At 43.7% G+C, this 19,378-nt stretch overlaps 2 protein-coding genes across 4 annotated transcripts in view; one reads left to right on the plus strand and one right to left on the minus strand.

Moving 5' to 3' along the window:
- gpr158b (G protein-coupled receptor 158b) overlaps positions 1–11,698 on the minus strand; it is a 43,654-nt gene extending 31,956 nt beyond the window's left edge. For both annotated transcript variants that reach the window (XM_066682098.1, XM_066682097.1), the window contains exon 1: positions 10,647–11,698. In XM_066682098.1, the coding sequence (XP_066538195.1) occupies positions 10,647–11,377 (731 nt within the window). In that variant the 5' untranslated portion in view covers positions 11,378–11,698. The remainder of the gene's footprint in view (positions 1–10,646) is intronic.
- Positions 11,699–18,016: 6,318 nt separating this feature from the next.
- Positions 18,017–19,378, plus strand: part of prtfdc1b (phosphoribosyl transferase domain containing 1b) — a 26,134-nt gene continuing 24,772 nt past the window's right edge. The window contains exons 1-2 of one of the 2 annotated variants that reach the window (XR_010804224.1): positions 18,017–18,228; positions 18,939–19,045. Coding sequence is in view for 1 of the 2 variants with exons in the window: in XM_066681708.1 (XP_066537805.1) it covers positions 18,175–18,228; positions 18,939–19,045 (161 nt within the window). In the remaining variant the exon portion in view is untranslated. The remainder of the gene's footprint in view (positions 18,229–18,938; positions 19,046–19,378) is intronic. The other variant, XM_066681708.1, reaches the window with a different exon arrangement.

Consider the following 19,378-nt stretch of genomic DNA (forward strand, 5'->3'; position numbering starts at 1 on the left):
CCTCTCCTCACTCCTCTGTGATATGGAGCTCAGTTCAGATTCTCATTCTGCAGATTTCTGTTCAAACATTCAGTTCCACATTAAATTTTACAGTAATTGCTTCACCATTTAAGGTGGAACTGTACATTTACAGCTAACTCCTGAGACGTCAGCTGCTCCTCGTGCTGTTTTCTGCTCGTTCTGAAGTAAAGGCCGTAATCCACTGAAACTACATTAAACTCAGATAAAACACTGGGGTTCATAGCGTTTAAAGGAGGAAAAGCTCACCACTGATTCACAAGGCGTCATAACGCTCCGCTTGGAGCATGACTCTGAAACTTCGCCCTCACATTTCACCCCAAACCCCATCCCCCCACCCCATAGAATGTGATTCACCCAATGCTGGCCAATGTTGTTCAATACTAATTAATTGGTATTGATCAGTAATGTGTTTCTCTTTCCTGCAGTAACAGCTTGTACTCTTCTGGGACATTTCTGTGGCGATTTAATGACAATCAACCATGAGAATGTTGGTGAATGCATATTGGATGATGAGCTCTGGACTACAAACATCACTCCAACTTACCCCAAAGGTATTAGACAGTACACCATCAGTCCAAAGAGCACAGTTCCACTGCTGCACAGCACAACACCTGGGAGCTTTTGAACCCTCCTAGCCTACACTTGGCATTGGACACAGTGACCTCTAATTCATATGGTTAGTCTGACCATACTGTGAGACCAGCTAAACCAGCACCAGACCAGCATAAAGCCTAATTTATACAGGCGTATAAATTGGCCTTAATCCAGCTTAGATCAGCTTAAAACTACACTGAGATATTATAATAAAGGAAAAAAGAACAGTTTCCTCTTGTCCGTGTGTCACGCATATCATACTGCACCTTTATCTCCCTCCCAAAAATACAAGGAAATACTAGCAGTACTGAACTTAATTGTTGTGATTGCATTTTTTTAAATGGATAGATATATAACATGATATAAATATATTTATATTCTTGGGCGGCACGGTGGCGCAGAAGGTAGTGTCGCAGTCACACAGCTCCAGCGACCTGGAGGTTGTGTGTTTGAGTCCAGCTCCGGGTGACTGTCTGTGTGGTGTGTTCTCCCTGTGTCTGCATGGGTTTCCTCCGGGTGCTCCGGTTTCCTCCCACAGTCCAAAAACAAATGTTGTTAGGTGGATTGGCGACTCAAAAAGTGTCCGTGTGTGTTGTCCTGTGGAGGACTGGCTCCCCCTTCAGGGTGTATTCCCGCCTTGTGCCCAGTGATTCCAGGTAGGCTCTGGACCCCCAAATGTGTTGATCTTACATTGATTCTTTAATTTTACACTCAAATATCCATTATTAAAAGCGTCAGTCTTAAGAAGGAACAGCGTGATTAATCGCGATTAATCAAATGAAACTGTGCGATTAATAATCAAATCATGTTTTTTTAATCCATCGACAGTCCTAGTTAAAACACACCACAGGCTACAAGAGGGGACTCTGTCCACCTCAGGCAAGCTCCATCTGGCTCATTGGAACGGAGCAGTCATTTCCTCTAGTGATCCTTCTTCACTTTCACTTCATAAAACAACCACTATTCTGACCTCTAGTGGCCTAGATGTATGAGAGAAACGATGTGGCTGCCCAGTGCGAGGGACCCACTCCATGGAGAATAACCAGATTCAATCAGGGACAGCAAAGCAATCTGATTCTTAAATGATAAAATCTTTAATGGCCTCTTGCTCTTTCTTTTCTGCCACATTGTGGGCAGCCTGAGGGATTATCTATGTGGGACGTGTGGAGCGTGGCAAGCTGCGAGAGTTTACAGCTCGTACAACCGAGCTCTGTCTGGCATCAGAGACGGGAAACGGCAGAGGAGCGATGGCTTGTCGAATAAAATTGAATTTACATAATTTTTCCCCTTACATCAAAGGCAGCTGATCAGCGGAGACATGCTGGGTGTCTTTGGTTGTAGTTGTGGAGCTGAGGCAAATACAAAATGGAGAAATGCGGATTGGGATTAGGGCAGTGCGAGCCCCATCACTGAGTGTGAGCAGTTAGGTTTTTATGTGCAAACTCGGTGGATGGAAAACCCACTCTTTAAATTTAAAGCAACACTAGGTGAGATTTTTTTTTTTTGCTCTTGGGCTCCCCCTACTGTTGCAGAGTGTAATTCACTTTTACAGCACTGTCCGGTGGTTTCCTACCCTCCTCCAAAAGTCACATAGTGCAGCTTCTGCATTGCTGAACCTAGAGTAGCAATAACAGAGGCCCTATTCTCCCTGTTACAGCTCAGTGGAGTATCACAGTGATTTTGAAGCTGTAATTTTAAACTAAAAATACCACCTAGTGTTGCTTTAAAGGGAAGGTCCACCCATTTTTCTAAGCTTTGAAAACAGGAGTTAGAAATGTAAATCTAAAGATGCAACACAACATGATTGGTCGCTTCTATGGCACTGAATGTTTTTATGAACATATTAGAGTTAATGACCTATGATCTGCGTCCACAGCACTCTGGAGATAGGAAACAGGTGGAGATCAACTGCGGTTTAAGGTGGATTTAAGAAGATCTGCAGTGATCCAGAACACTCCTCAGACACCATAGGGTTCAAGACAGTAGTATCCTATACATTTAACACATGTCTAAGTGAACTGGCCTTTCATTAAAACGAAGAGTCAACACTAAGCGCTCTGACTGGATTCTGCCTGTCCCTTTTTCTCTCTATTATGAAAAACATTGGAGAGCGCTCAGAAGGCAGCAACAGCCCATCTGTCAGCTGGGAACAGGAACAAAAACCTGCAGATGCAGCCGAGGCTATCATTTCACAGCAGAGAGAGAGAGAGAGAGAGATCCACTTACCACCTGTACCTCCCCTTAGAAACAAAGATTAGTGCCAGACTACTCCTCCACAGAGAAGCATGAACTGAAATGGGACACCCTGGAGCAGCTGCCCATGAGCTTATGAGCACCATACCCAATGCCATCTGGGCTGTGAAGCAGTGGAGCTAATTCCTCTGGAATGATGGAGCCCCATCTATACCTCTCGAATGAGCTGGAGCAAGGTGCGAAATACAGGGGTCTCAGGGGGGATTAACCTTTTGGAGCCCAAAATAAACCCTAAAACAAAACTTAAAGAATGTTTTATAGCGTTATAGTTATCTGTTTACGGAAGCCTATTTCCCTCACATAAAGTAATAACAAAAAATCCACCATTTTTCATGAACATGTCAGTTGCTATCTCAATATTTCCAGATACGGTCTCATTATTTTGAAACACTGAGTCAATATATTGAGAAACCATGTCATTTATTTTGAGATAGTATCTCATTATTTGGAGATGTCCAGTCAAGGTATTGAGATAATACGTCATTATTTTATGATAATATCTCATTATTTTGAGATAATAAGTAAATATATTTAGATGCTATCTCATTATTATTATTATTATGAAATACTAAGTCAATATATTGAGATAGTATACTAGTATCACAAAATAATGAGAAAGTATCTCAAATTAATGTCATACTATAATCAATATATTGACTTATATATCTCAAAATTAATACCTGACCTCAGAGATACTACAGGCTGCCAACAAATCCTCACAGAAATGTTCCAGGGTCCAGTCTAATGCTTTTGCAGATGAGCAGAAACTGATACTGCAGCAGAAAAAAAGGACACATTCCCTATTAATCCTTTACCATTTGTTCTGAGACTACACCAGCGTTTTTCCTCCAGGCGCCCGAGGCACATTATAGAAACCTTACGACCGCTGGAGGGACACGTCCCATCGGCTAAAGGCCGTCACGTAGACAGGTTAATGCCAGTGACTTAGAGCTGCCTCTCAGGGGCTAATCATCCTGAATTAAAGAGCTGAACTTTAAAAGTCAATGCTGGAAAAAGCCAGTTTGCTCAGTGCTAAGACCAGCCTTTAAACTGATGCAATTCCTATTCAGTGCTTTTAAAGGCCACCGATTATAGCAGGACCTCCATAAGTGTGATCTCGTTTCCTTCACGTCCAAGGAGATCCAGGGGATGCCTTTGCCGCTGGAGGGTCGTAAAGAAGCGTGTTCTCTGGGTCTTCAGCTGAATGAGAAACCCCCTCTTGAACAGTGTGCGGCTTGGGACTTTGATCTTCCTCTCTGTTTCTTTTATCAACAGGACATCCTGCTCTAGCCATTCTGGCTCCTTCTGAGATTCAGCTCAAAACAGATCAATGTTGTTTGCATAGAGCGTTATACAACAGACATTGTCCCAAAGCAGCTCTCCAGAAATCCCTGTTCGGGCTCCTTAATTAGAGTGCGAGAGCGAGAAGAAACTCATTAGAGAGAGAAACCAGGACTCGAAAAGAACAGCGCTGAACTAGCGGAGCAAGATCCAGCGCAAATCAAATCCATATTGTTAGCATAGGAACATTTGGAAGAGAAAACTTCCAAGAGGAGCTTACAGGAAGGTCCAAGACTTAACGGCACAAGGGAGCACCAATGTGGGTCATCTTCTGTAACATCTCCACTCTGTGTCCAGAGATTACCTGTAAACACTGGGTGCAAGGAAGGAACACACACTGGACAGGGTGCCTGTTCATCACAGGGCAACACACACTCACCCAGGGGCTAATTTCACTGAGCCAACATGGGGTTGGTGTGTTCTGTAATGCACACACAGGGAGAACCCATCAAACTCACCCTAGGCATTAGGGGTGAGGATCGGACCCAAGACTACACCCCTGTGCTTCCATGAGTTTCCTAAACATTACAGCTTCAAAATATTTGTGATGTAATAGGGAGAATAGGGATGTTGTTGTTGTTGCTACTCTAGGCTCAGCGCTGCAGAAACAACACTATGTAACTTGCAGAGGATGGTTGGAATTGTGGATACATTTGTCAAAACCTGACGCAGACAGACACCGTGTGGGGTGTAACTGGGAGGCAACTTCTCGACTCCTGTGAAGGAATAACTTCCACAGCACTCATTATAAGAAAGATACTACAAACGTGTTAATTCCGAATTATGCATGTTACAAAATACTCAGACACACATAGTCAAACCCAGAATATATCTAGCAGCGTTTTTATTTTATGTCTTAAAAGACTGAACATCAATCTGAATCCCAGATACCGGTATCTGTTCCATATCGGTTCAAATGTGAATAGTACCCAGTCCTAATCTCAACTCCTCTCTACGCCTGTATTTGTACAGCCCTCCCGCCATTTGGGTTTGGATAATGCCATTAGAGAACAGCAAAGGGCAAAGAAGGAAGATCAGACAGAGGAAAGATCTTTAACTCTTCTCATGGTGATCCAGATCGTGTTCACACTCCTGTTTGTAGAGACTGACCGTGATCCTGCCACTTCCACTACAGAGAATAGAAGACTGTTGAATAATGCACAACGTGGAGCGTGTTTTTTTTTTTCCATTGTGTGCCCCCCACTCCAAATCTCGCCGGATGATGCACTGCGTTTTAGGAGCGGTTCCAATAACTTCAAAGGTCCAGGGATCGCTTTGTGCCGAGGCTTCACCTGCTCCAGCGAGGCTATAAACGGAGGGGGTTTCGAGTGACCACCTCGCAAAGTGACTGACATCTTTGATTTATGACTTATTCATGACCCCATCGATCTGGTAATGGCATGGACAGGGGCCTGTAAGGCGATAGCGCTTAATGCTGGTCTGATTCCTCCCAGATGCATAATCTGTCTCTCTTTGTTCGTCAGGGCAGTCAGTGGGTGCACATACTCAGAAGTCAGAAGCAGCCTGTGACTGACCTTCAAAGGCATAAAGAAGTTATACCATGAACTTTAAGTACAAGAGATTAATTTTTAATAAGATATTTCTGAAAAGGGGTGTGGTGTTCTCCCTGTGTCTGTGTGGGTTTTCACAGTCCAAACACACGTTGGTAGGTGGAATGACTGTATAAAACATTCCACTTGTGTGTATGAGTGACTGGGTGAGTGTGTGAGTGACTGGGTGAGTGTGTGAAACTGTCCACAGGTGTGAGTGTGTGAGTGACTGGGAGAGTGTGTGAAACTGTCCACAGGTGTGAGTGTGTGAGTGACTGGGTGAGTGTGTGAAACTGTCCACAGGTGTGAGTGTGTGAGTGACTGAGTGAATGTGTGAAACCGTCCACAGGTGTGAGTGGGTGAGTAACTGGGTGAGTGTGTGAGTGACTAGGTGAGTGTGTGGAACTGTCCCCAGGTGTGAGTGACTGGGTGAGTGTATGAGTCACTAGGTGAGTGTGTGGAACTGTCCCCAGGTGTGAGTGTGTAAGTGACTGGGTGAGTGTGTGAAACCGTCCACAGGTGTGAGTGTGTGTGTGTGAGTGACTGAGTGAGTGTGTGAAACCGTCCACAGGTGTGAGTGTGTGAGTAACTGGGTGAGTGTGTGAGTGACTAGGTGAGTGTGTGGAACTATTCCCAGGTGTGAGTGTGTTAGTGACTGGGTGAGTGTGTGAAACTGTCCACAGGTGTGAGTGTGTGAGTGACTGGGTGAGTGTGTGAAACCATCCACAGGTGTGAGTGTGTGAGTAACTGGGTGAGTGTGTGAGTGACTAGGTGAGTGTGTGGAACTGTTCCCAGGTGTGAGTGTGTTAGTGACTGGGTGAGTGTGTGAAACTGTCCACAGGTGTGAGTGTGTGAGTGACTGGGTGAGTGTGTGAGTGACTAGGTGAGTGTGTGGAACTGTCCCCAGGTGTGAGTGTGTAAGTGACTGGGTGAGTGTGTGAAACCGTCCACAGGTGTGAGTGTGTGAGTGACTGGGTGAGTGTGTGAGTGACTAGGTGAGTGTGTGGAACTGTCCCCAGGTGTGAGTGTGTAAGTGACTGGGTGAGTGTGTGAAACCGTCCACAGGTGTGAATGTGTGAATGACTTGGTGAGTGTGTGGAACTGTCCTCAGGTGTGAGTGTGTGAGTGACTGGGTGAGTGTGTGAGTGACAGGGTGAGTGTGTGAGTGACTGGGTGAGTGTGTGAAACTGTCCAAAGGTGTGAGTGACTGGGTGAGTGTGTGAAACTGTCCAGAGGTGTGAGTGTGTGAGTGACTGGGTGAGTGTGTGAAACCATCCTGTTGTGACTGTGAAACCATCCTGTTGTGAGTGACTGGGTGAGTGTGTGTGTGTGATTGGGTGAGTGTGTGAGACTGTCCCCTGGTGTGAGTATGTGAGTGACTGGGTGAGTGTGTGAAATTGTCCAGAGGTGTGAGTGTGTGAGTGACTGGGTGAGTGTGTTCGTGATTGGGTGAGTGTGTGAGTGACAGGGTGAGTGTGTGAGACTGTCCCCTGGTGTGAGTATATGAGTGACTGGGTGAGTGTGTGAAATTGTCCAGAGGTGTGAGTGTGTGAGTGACTGGGTGAGTGGGTGAATGACAGGGTGAGTGTGTGAGTGACTGGGTGAGTGTGTGAAACTGTAAACAGGTGTGAGTGTGTGAGTGACTGGGTGAGTGTGTGAAATGACCTTTAAGTACAAGAGGTTAAATTTTAATAAGATATTTCTTTAAAAAGTATGTGGTGTTCTCCCTGTGTATGTGTGGGTTTCCACAGTCCAAATACATATTGGTAGGTGGAATGACTGTATAAAACTTTCCACTTGTGTGTATGAGTGACAGGGTGAGTGTGTGAGACTGTCCATAGGTGTGAGTGTGTGAGTGACAGGGTGAGTGTGTGAGTGACTGGGTGAGTGTGTGAGTGACTGGGTGAGTGTGTGTGTGTGATTGGGTGAGTGTGTGAGACTGTCCCCTGGTGTGAGTATGTGAGTGACTGGGTGAGTGTGTGAAACTGTCTACAGGTATGAGTGTGTGAGTGACTGGGTGAGTGTGTGAAACTGTCAACATGTGCGAGTGTGTGAGTGACTGGGTGAGTGTGTGAAACTGTCCACAGGTTTACACTTTTATAGCGCCTTTCTAGACACCCAAGGACGCTTTACAATCCACACTGCTCAGAACGCTCAGAACACTCAATCCACACACACACTAGTGAGAAGTGGCAGCCAAACGCGCACAGCGTACTCTCAACCAGGAACGACCGTCCACCTGGAGGACTGCATCGGGCACTAGGGTTTAACCCAGGATAGAGCACCAATCCATATCTGGGCTCACACATACAGACACTCATTCACACACCAGGACAGTTATTAGAGAAGCCAATTCACCTACCCTCCTTGTTTTTGGACTGTGGGAGGAAACCAGAGACCCTGGAGGAAACCCACGCAGACACGGGGAGAACATGGAAACTCAACCCAGATGGGACTTGAACCCAAGATCCCAGCGCTGGGAGGCGAATGTGCTAACCACTAAGTGAGTGTGTGAATGACTGGGTGAGTGTGTGAGTGACTGGGTGAGTGTGTGAAACTGTCCACAGGTGTGAGTGTGTGGATGACTGGGTGAGTGTGTGAGTAACTGGGTGAGTGTGTGAATGAGTGACTGGGTGAGTTTGTGAGTGACTGGGTGAGTGTGTGAAACTGTCCAGACATGTGAGTGTGTTTGTGATTGGGTGAGTGTGTGAGACTGTCCCCTGGTGTGAGTATGTGAGTGACTGGACGAGTGTGTGAAACTGCCCACATGTGTGAGTGACTGGGTGAGTGTGTGAGTGACTGGGTGAGTGTGTGAAACTGTCCACAGGTGTGAGTGTGTGAATGGCTGGGTGAGTGTGTGAATGACTGGGTGAGTGTGTGAGTAACTGGGTGAGTGTGTGAATGACAGGGTGATTGTGTGAGGGTCTGGGTGAGTGTGTGAAACTGTCCACAGGTTTGAGTGTGTGAATGACTGTGTGAGTGTGTGAGTAACTGGGTGAGTGTGTGAATGACAGGGTGATTGTGTGAGTGACTGGGTGAGTGTGTGAAACTGTCCACAGGTGTGAGTGTGTGAATGACTGTGTGAGTGTGTGAGTAACTGGGTGAGTGTGTGAATGAGTGACTGGGTGAGTGTGTGAGTGACTGGGTGAGTGTGTGAAACTGTCCACAGGTGTGAGTGTGTGAATGGCTGGGTGAGTGTGTGAATGACTGGGTGAGTGTGTGAGTGGATGAGTGTGTACAGGGTGTTTTCTAGCTTTGTGTCCCGTTGAACATGAAGCACATACAGCAGATGAATGAATGATTGTAGGAGTGAATGTTTAATTCCTGTGGGCTGCAGTTCTTAGGCACCGTCTTGCTGAACTGAGGATGCTGTGTAGAAGCTTGAGGAGGGATTGCTTGAGTAGGGCTCGGAAATGTGAGCTTAGGGAATGCTTCACTTCACCGTTCTGCTGCTCTAAAAAGACTGTGATGAAAAATTAACGCGGGGAGGACAGCGTACTGGGGAAACAACAGCCTGGATTATTTTTAGAGCCCAGAATCACCTCACACTTAGCGGTGGCCTGAGAGGGAACAGTGCTTTTACTTCATAAACCAGTGCAATAAGAAGAAGGAGAATAACAATACGGCTGTTGTCTTTTATAGCAGTTGGCAGCATAATAACAAAGATCTTATTTATAAGAACAATGTAGCAATCTCACAGCATTACTGGCAGCTCCTGAATCTCGTGTGTCACTCCCATGAGGTGGAGGTGAAGATTTTATGTTGTTGCTAAGATTGGATGCATGTGTTTTTTTTTTTTTTATTCTATGTTAATTTCAGTGCTCAGTCTCCACTGGGCCACTGAAGTGGAGCAGTCGCTTACAGTAAGCTCTGCAGTTCCTCCTCAGAGCCAAGCGTTTCATATCCTATTGTCTCATAATAATCTCATCATAATAAGAATGAGTCAGTCATATATGGGAGCACTACAGATACAGGTTGTCTTCTCTACAGCAAAGGCAAGTTGGGATCAGACTGAACTCTTCATCTGAACTTTTCTACCGTCCAGGCTCTTCACTTCTCTAAACTGAACTCTTCTTCTCATCAAAATGTTCTCCCCAAAACAGCTCTTGTCCATTTTGAATGAATTCCCAGATGGATCTTTGACAGAACTCTTCTCCTTCTTAAAGCTTCACCTGACATCTTCTCCCATTAAAGATTTCACTCACCTGAGCTCTTCACTTCAACTGTTTGCCTTCCTGAAGTCTTCCTCCAAAACCTTCTCCCACAACAATGACATACTTAAACTCATACCCCAAGACTCTTCAGCTTCCCGACCTCTTCACTTAGTCTTCACTTCTCCTACTTGAACTCTTCACCTGAACTCTTCTACTTGAGATTTCCTTCTGAACATAGCTTTGCTTGGACTCTTCATCTGAACTATTCTCTTATTTGAGCTCTTCATCTGAACACTTCTCCTGCTTGAACACTTTACATGAACCCTTGTTCTCCTTGAACTCTTCACTTGAACACTTCTAAACACTTTTCTTAATTGAAGTTTTCCTCTGAACACTTCTCCTACTTGAACTCTTCACTTGAATGCTTCTCTGACTTGAACTCTTCATCTGAAACTTTCTCCTACTTGGACTCTTAAATTGATCTCGTATTCTGAACATTTTGTACTTGAACCCTACATCTGAAATCTTCTCCTACCTGAACCCTTTACATGAATCCTTCTTCTCCTTGAACTGTTCACTTGAACACTTATTCTAAACACTTTTCTTACTTGAACTCTTCATCTGAACTCTTCTATTGCTTGAACTCATCACCTGAAATATTCTCCTTCTCTATTTTTAACACTTCACCTAAATTCTTCTTCACTAAAACCATATACCTCCACAATTGTCTTACCTGGACTCCAGTGTCTCCATCCCTGCGCCATAAATCCCTGCCGTCAGCGTGAGCAGCCAGTGTGGAACAAAGCTTCCGTGTTCACACTCCAGGTACGGCACTGACCACTTGATCTCGCCTGGCTCTGGACCATGGCCTCTCAGACCATGCGTCTTTTTCCTTTCCTTGAAATCTTCGTGCCACTCTGACACTTTTAGTTCCTTTACTGCTACGTGCCCTCCAGTCTTGCTAGCTTGTAGCATCAGTCGTGGTTCGTTATGGAGTGCTAGTGCCACACGGTGGATCCTGGGGTCTGAGTCTAGCATGCTACGAACCAGAGCTCTGTACCACACTTCGTCCCGTTGTTGTTGATCATCTCCCAGTGGCAGGAGGCCATTCAGAAGTCTGGAGGCTCTGCCCACTGCCTCTACGACAGGTCGCAAGGAATGAGAATGTCTCGACGCTGAGGAAGATGCTCGTAATCCACCCAGTTCATACCGTCTCGAGCAGTTGGCACGCGTCAAAGTGGATGAATCTCCAGTGTGCAGGAATGCAGCCACTACCTTTGGCACGTCTTCCTCCAGACTGTGCACCACAGTGGCCCGAGTTGGGGGCCTTTGAGGTGTCTCGACATCCCCATGTGTGTTTTCGCCATCCGCCCAGTCCACATATCCATAGCCGTTCACATAGACATCCCTGGAGCCTCGAAAGAGTCCCGTCTGCAGGAGGAGACACAGGAATAGCGCCCCCATGCTGAAAATTTTTGAAAACAGATATCACTTCACTGGAACAAAAATAAAGCGATTGGTTTTATGCTGCATTCTCAAACACAGCAAAAAGCCAGAAAGCCTCCACACTCTTGCACCGGCATGCCCTTGTTCTCCTGGCTCCTCAGCAGGTCTGGGAAAGAGCAAGACGGAACAAGAGATGGTCACAGAACTTCACACTCCATTCAGAATGTTCAACTTCTCCATGAGCACTCAGAAAGAGAAAGAACCTGAAATAAAATTGAAGAAATGCTTGGTTTGGATCCTTTTCTTAACGCCTGGTGTCCATTACCTCCTCATCGCTGCTGTTCCTCAGTTCCTCACGCTCAGCTCCAGCGCCTCTCCGCCTCTGTCCACGGTGCTGAAATGTCTCTCTCTGATATTCTCTCTCTCTCTCTCTCTCTCTCTCTCTCTCTCTCTCTCTCTCTCTCTCTGACACACACACACACACTCCCTCTCCCTCTTTCTGTCTGTCTCTTGGATTCGCTATCTTACTCTTGCACTGTTGCTCTCTTTCTCTCTCTTACACTTGGTTGCGCTCTCTGATTCTTTCTCTCTCTGTCTCTCTTTCTCTTGCTTGTTCACTCTGCCTGAATCTCCCTCTCTCTTCTTTCTATCTGTTTCTTGCACTCTTACTTTTTGCTTGCACACTCTTTGTTTGGTTCTCTCTCTCTCTCTCTCTCTCTCTCTCTCTCTCTCTCTGCAGTGCAAGCTGGGGATGTGGAGCAGCATGTGTGTGGTGTATAAAAGCTTGGTGTAAAAAAATGTGAGTGTGGTGGAGGGTGGAGCTAAGCCAGTCAGATTTCCAGAATTCATTCCAAGATACATCTCCGAACATTTGCAGACACTGTTATTTGTAGTGAATTGAGCTACTTTCGTGCACATAAAGGTCTCTTAGAAAAGCATTGACCTATGTAGAATAGGACATCTGAAACCATCACACGTGAGTGTAATGGCAGTTTTTCACTGCATGGTCCCACTCCCACAGCTCCCCTGGAAATGTATCGGGTGTCGTCTCTAACCTCCATCTCAAACAGAAACAGAGGGCTTTGGAAACCTCAACAACAGTGGCGGTAACGTTAAGCGGTGTTTACTCATGGCGTGTTGTTGTTGTTGTTTGGGACTGAACACAGCTCCGTCATCAGTTCAGACAGATCAGTAGAGTGTGTTCCTTCCTTGTTGCAGCAGATTGCAGTCTTGGATTCTTTCGTTGGCCACCGATCCAAGGAGCGTTTGAACCTCTTCAAAAGATCATGGCGTAATTTTACGAGCTGCCGTTGTGAGTCGGATAAAACCAAATGTGATCTCTGCTGCAGCTGGAGATTTTACAGATGGAGAGTTGGTGCTGGACGTCTGCGTTGCGTGGCGTAGAGTGACAACTCTCTCTGGATAATCAGCGCTCTGCAAGGTTGCTCCACAGCTTCCCCTTCACGTTCCACTTCAGCTGGTTGTATAAGCAGCAGCAGCAGCAGCACCTCAGAGGAGCTCATGAATATTTCACAGAGATCCAGTGCTTCTTCAGCGTGCATTACTTTAGAGGGAGCACAGAGCTGGCCTCCTTTCCTCCTGAAGGTTTCTTCCCTCGCTGTGGTTTGAAGCCTCCGGCGCCAGTCTCAGATCAGTGTGCTGGGGGTCTGGAGTATAGTTGGGGTATAGACATTCATTCTTTAAACTCCTAACCCTCAACCAGGTCCCAGAAAGTATAGATTAACTGTTAATGAATTATTTCTCATTAGTAGCTCATTAAAGAAGCCAAGCAATTCTGTGGAAAGGGAAGAGGTGTGAGCAGATATTTTCTTCAACTTCATCACGCTTGTTTCTGCGTTGCGTGGCGTAGAGTGATAACTCTCTCTGGACAGTCAGTGCTCTGCAAGGTTTACACACCACAGTTTAGTCCCTACTCGGCTCGCTCTGAACCACGAGAGAACATTCGACTAAACAAGAACCTGCTTCCAGAACCAGGACCAGATTTACCTGATGGAGAAGCAGAAAAAGGCAAGTATAGCTGAGCTAGGTTGGGACCATGCAGTGGAAAAGCACCATAACTTGGTTCTTTGGAAGGAAGATGCACCATCCAGTAATTTTGGGATGAGCCAGAACTAATCCTCCAACATTGGGACCAGACCTCACTAATGTTCTCCTGACTGCCAACAAATCCTTGTTCTGAAAGTTGTGGCAATGTTTTCTGGAGCATCCATGGAAGGTATACCCCCAGTGAGACCACATCCTCCAGTGTATGATGTAAATGTCACTTTCCTCTTGTCTCAGATCCACTGCATTAGGCCTAAGCAATTGTTTCAAGAAGATGGAGGAGTATTGAAAGATAATGTGGATCTGAGCTTGTCTCTAGTCCACACCCTGTAACATTTATTATAAATAAATACATAGATTGATAGTCATTTCCTACATCACTGACCTCCTCCTGTCCTCATCAGAATGTCATTTGTCCCGAGACTCCTCCCCCTGACTGTGATTTGTCCGAATCAACAGATATTTGTTATGAGACTCCTCCCCATGGCTGGTCTTTTTATCCTGTGGCTCCTCCCCTGGACTGTGTGATCAACCCCTCATTATCTGAAACTCCTCCCCCTTACAGTGGTTGGTCCTTAGTAATGCTTTGTCAGAGACTCTAAGATACTAATCAATTCCTGATTTGTTATGACACTCCATTCCTGGTTCGTGATTGGTCCTAATTGCTACCTTTTTTGTCCTGAGACTCCACCCCTAGACTGGGATTGATTATAATGACCCCTTTGCATATCCTGAGACTCCACCCTCTAAATGTGATTGGTCATAATGAGACCAATCCCTGACTGCGATTGGTTCTAATCACCCTTCCTTTGTTTTCAGACTCCTCCCCCTGACTGTGATTTGTCCTGAGGCTCCTCCCTCTGACAGTAAATGGTCCTGATGACTTTATCCTAGTTACATAAGGTTGATTTTGCACTAAACTCTCCACTCAGTCCTTGACGTCGGATCCTGTCTGAGCTGCTGAAGGTGTGAAGACAGAGATGCGGACCCCACACTTCTGTACAGAAAAAGACAACTCTCTCCACAGGGCATCAGCACTCACACATTCACATTAGCAGACATGCCATCACACACACACACACACCCACACACATACACACTCAATTCACCTGTGCTCAGAAGCCTGTATACAATGCTGCAAAAGAACTCTGTGAACAGATTTTGCACACTACAAGACATAATTATAAAGAAAAGCTGTTCATTTTTAACATGACTGACAGATGTATGAAACAATTAAATTAGGCTTCAGACAAAAAATGTCCAGGATTATTTTATTTACATTTTGTTTATTAAATTATACAGAAATTTTGAAATTTGGTGAAATTTCCCTTTAAAGGAGCAGTCAGTCCTTTTTTCAACAGATTCTTCCTCGCCTTCTGAAACCTCTGTTATACTGGCACCTAGTGGCTTGGATTTGTCAGGGATTCTGTACTAAATGCATTTCAGTCATGGCTGCCCCCATGTGGGGGGGCCGCTCAGTGGAGCATAAACCTGGTTCATTCAGGGATAACAAAGTTGTTTGATTTTTTATCTTGTGTGAGTTTCACTTCATAGAATATATGTACAATATAATGAGTAATCACTTTTTGGTGATTAAAAAAACTATTTTTTTAATATTACATTAACTCTACAACCAGTACAGAATTAAAAAATTAAACTCCAGACACTGAACATGCCTCGCCTGACTGTGGCTGCATTGTAGATAAAAGGAACACTGCATTTAAGCCTCTGCTGAGCTGTTCCTTTAATTTTCTCTTGTTTTTCAAGCAGCAGAGCCATTAAAAACACATCAGTCAGAGCCCAGGTGAAGTCGTCTCCAGTAGAGAGCCGGCGCTGAGATGGGATAACACTCTGAACAGATATAAATAGCTCTGGAGTCCTCCATGTCGCCCATGGAAACAGGATGGCAGCTCCATTACTTTGGCAGGACCCTAAATCTTTGGAGTGGAAGCCAGTAATTGCTTCCACTTTATCTGGGATATTCTAAACTGAGTCAGATCAGACCTGCAACACCACACTGAGATTATGTAGCACATTATGAGCTCCCCCTCTCTTGGAATTTCATATAAATTTCTCATTTAGAAAAGGAAATAGACACAAAAGAAGAACATTAGCAAAACAAAGTCCTCAAAACAATGGATTGGAAGCTCGGGATTCGTGTCATGGTGAATAATTCTAACAGGTTTTGGCCACAATTGTAAGCCATGCTCGCAGACTTTTGTTGGACTTGTAAACAAACGGAATTTTCATACAGTCTCTCGAAACAGAACTCGTTCATATGTGGAGGACTAACCGAATTAGAGATTAATTTGTTATAATTTGAGAGTAACTCCTTGAGAATCAAATCAATTTTATTAAATAATGCAATATTTCGAGAGTAAACTCAAGGGACACTAGTCCTCACATGCTTGCATTTAACAACTGCTCCACAAGGGGGTGCTCTTCAGAGCTTTGCATGAATTACTCATTGTCCTTGTTGAAATATTGCAAATTTATTATTGAAATAATGGCACTATTTTCTAATTAATAATTAATTTATTCCTGAAAACCTGAAATTCCTTCATGTTTTAAACCTAACGCATTATCTTTTTTAAGTGTGCCTAAAACCATGTTGTACCACTTAGCACTGATGGTGTCATATTTGCGCTTGTGTGGTGGTAGAGAGAGGTAGACCTAGGTTAGGTCTAATGGGGGAGGAGAGGTAGCTAATTGGGGTCATAAAAAGCCTGTCATCAGTTATATGATTGTCCATGCTTAGGTTTGAACATCTTACCTGTAAAACAAGCTTCATATTTCATTTAAACTTTGAATATTTGATATTAGAAATAAACAAAATTGACAAATAATGACCAATAATGCCAAGGAGTGCCTGTTTGTAATTGAACCTTCATATCAGGCATTGATTTTTCCTGTCTTTAGGACAGTCAGAGAACAGCTGGGGATAAAGGCTCAGATTCTGGGACAAAGAACAGAGAAAGTAGGGAAAAGATATGCTCGAGACATATTTCTACTTCAAATTGGCAGTGTACTTTCTCTCTAAATAGCTAAACAGCAAATCAAGGATTTTAGTCAGTATGTGCTGGGATGTAACAACACAATATCATAGAAAACATATTTGTAAATAAGACTCTGCTGAAAACTGAGTGAAATAAATCAGATGGCTGAGCTGAAACATCATCTCCATCTCATGATCCTTGGTCATACACAACATTCTCTCAGTGTGTTAGCATGAAGAGACTAACGGGGGATAATGGAGACACTCAGTAAGATAGAGTTCCTGATTGTCCAGGGGTAACTGCAACTAAAGTACTGCAAATCCATTCACTTCACTGAGGGTTTTAACAGCATTTAGCCTACTGGCCACCTCTCCATTAGCAGTAATGGTCTTTGGTTAGCCTCTCAGTCACTGAGACTCATATGGATGAGTAAAGACAAAAATGTAAAAGTAAGTGTTATCTATGATCAATCTAGACTTGAGTAAGTCTCAAACAATCCATTTTACGAGGCTCTAGGCCCATATTTCCTTCATAAAGTCATAGCATTAAATCAACATCTTAAATATAGGAGTAGCCTGTAACTCCTGCTAAATTGCTGCAAGGCAGCTCAGAGCTTCAGGTAATTTTACTCATCTCCGATCTGCTTTTAGCAGATGGCTTAAGGGTGTTAAAATGCAAAAATCACAGAGAGGTCCAGAGAAATGTCCTCCTACTTCCTTTATATTGACGCTAATGAGGGAACTAATGTCAGCCAGAGCATGGCATTGGTTTATCCTCCAGATACAAATACAGAGGTGAGTGGATCTGAATCATTTAACATATTTATTCTAGGATTATTCATATTTATTCTAGGCAAACCTAAAAATAAGGGTAAATGTATGAGGTACAAAATCTCTGAATTCCCTTAAGATCTCTTAGATTTGCCCATAGGAAGGAATAGACCTGTTTGAGGAGATATTCCACAAAGCAGTATTTCTGCAGCTATCTAGGACATGTAAACCTAAAGTCGAATGTTTTTATAGGAATAGAGTTGAGGGGATATTCCTATTTGATAGATATCATATTTTTGATCCCTATTTATTGGGCTAACACTGCTTAGTGATTACCAAATTTAATTGAAAGAACTGTAGTGGAACACCCTAAAACATGAGTTATGTTTCTCTGGTTGGTATAAGAAACTAAAGGTGAAGTATTAAACTGGGACTGAGAAAAAAATTGAATCCTTTTCTGTCCAAATATAGGACCACTTGAGAATTAGCAAAGCATTCGGAGGAAAGTGGGAGTATTTATTTTGTATATGTTGAGATATAGCCTTAAAACCAGAAGGGAGTCACAAGAAACAGGCCAGTTATCTATAGCCTGTATCTAGCACTTACCAAACCATTGTTTATGTAACATTAGAACCTTACAATTGATCGTTCTACGAATCGACACTCGGGATTCGATTCAATAAGAACGACTGCCAACAAAGAGAAAATGATTCACTGGATATGAATCAATTAATCGATTCCTTCATATTCCACTGTAGCTATCAGGCTTAAACCGTACTTTAAGTAGAACCTTAAAGTAGAACTGTCTTTTCTTGTGAATCGGCTCTCCAAGCTCGATTCAGAAGGGAAAATGTTCGTATGGAAAATTGAATGTGAAAAATGAATCGGATCGCACATTGATTCACTAAGGAGTTTACAAAGCGTGTTAACAGTAGTTAAAAAGTAATGGTGAGGAGGGTCCGGGGACACTGAGGAGAAACACGGCATGGCAGAATCTTTTAGAAACGCACCCACAACCAACGGAAGCAAAGGCGTTGTGGTAAATTAAATAATTTCCTTTTAATTGTATAATGTTAATGTTTTGACTGGAACGTTTGCGAGCAACTTCCAAGCTTCAGGCTTCCAATGTGTGTCTTCCAAAAGTTATTCACTGTTCCGCTTAGTTGCTAAGCGATATGCAAATCAGGCAACGAGCATTTGTTTTAAATGTCGGATTAAAAGTTTTAATATGTGTTTTAAGTGTGGTATTTGAGCACATGTGAAAGTGAAAGAATTTTAGAATTCCACCTTAAACAGTGCAGCAGTTCCTTTCTGCAATCATTTAAGGTGGAATGGAAAATTTCAATAACATAAAAGCCCTGATTGTAAAATAGATAACAGTAGCGAGGCCTCTGTATATTCCCCCCCCCCCCCCCCACACATATCTCAACATGCAGTTTGAAATATCAACAGTAAAACAATTTATAAACTTATCTTTAAGAACTGAATGATGATGGTGGTGTGTTAGTGTGTGTTGTGCTGGTGTGAGTGGCTCAGACACAGCGGTGCTGCTGGAGTTTCGAAACCCCTCAGTGTCAGTGTCTGTGTCTGATCTCCAGCACAACACACAATAACACCCCACCACCACACCAGTGTCACTGCAGTGCTGAGACTCTTATAATGATTTTTAAATAAATCAAAATAATTGGTCCATTAAACTATTAGTATTAATTTAAAATTATTTTGCTCTCATGCGCATTTTGGGAACAGATCCCGGACGACTGGCCTGGGTATCCCCTGGAACTTTTCACTTATCCAGAGCATTACGCCAGGGATTTGGACTCTGTATATGTCCCACATGGTGTCATCATGGACAGGTGATATTAGCATACATTTTCTCTGTCTCAGTGCTGGAGATCCAGTGCTTTACTTGTTTTCCTGTTTTTCCACTCACTCTGAAACACCTTAATATATATATATATATATATATATATATATATATATATATATATATATATTTATTTATTTATAGACATATTTTGCACAAGCTTGCATAAAGTACACAATTGGCAACATTTCTGATAGATTTTCTAGCAGACCTGTTATTCTTTTGAATGAAATGGGTCCTGTTACATACCCCTGTGAAACACCATCAGTCGTTTTTTGTACAAGTTTTATTACATGCATTTACTAATCGGTATTCAATCGTA

Source organism: Hoplias malabaricus, chromosome 9, assembly GCF_029633855.1.
Source record: "Hoplias malabaricus isolate fHopMal1 chromosome 9, fHopMal1.hap1, whole genome shotgun sequence".
Lineage (NCBI taxonomy): Eukaryota > Metazoa > Chordata > Actinopteri > Characiformes > Erythrinidae > Hoplias > Hoplias malabaricus.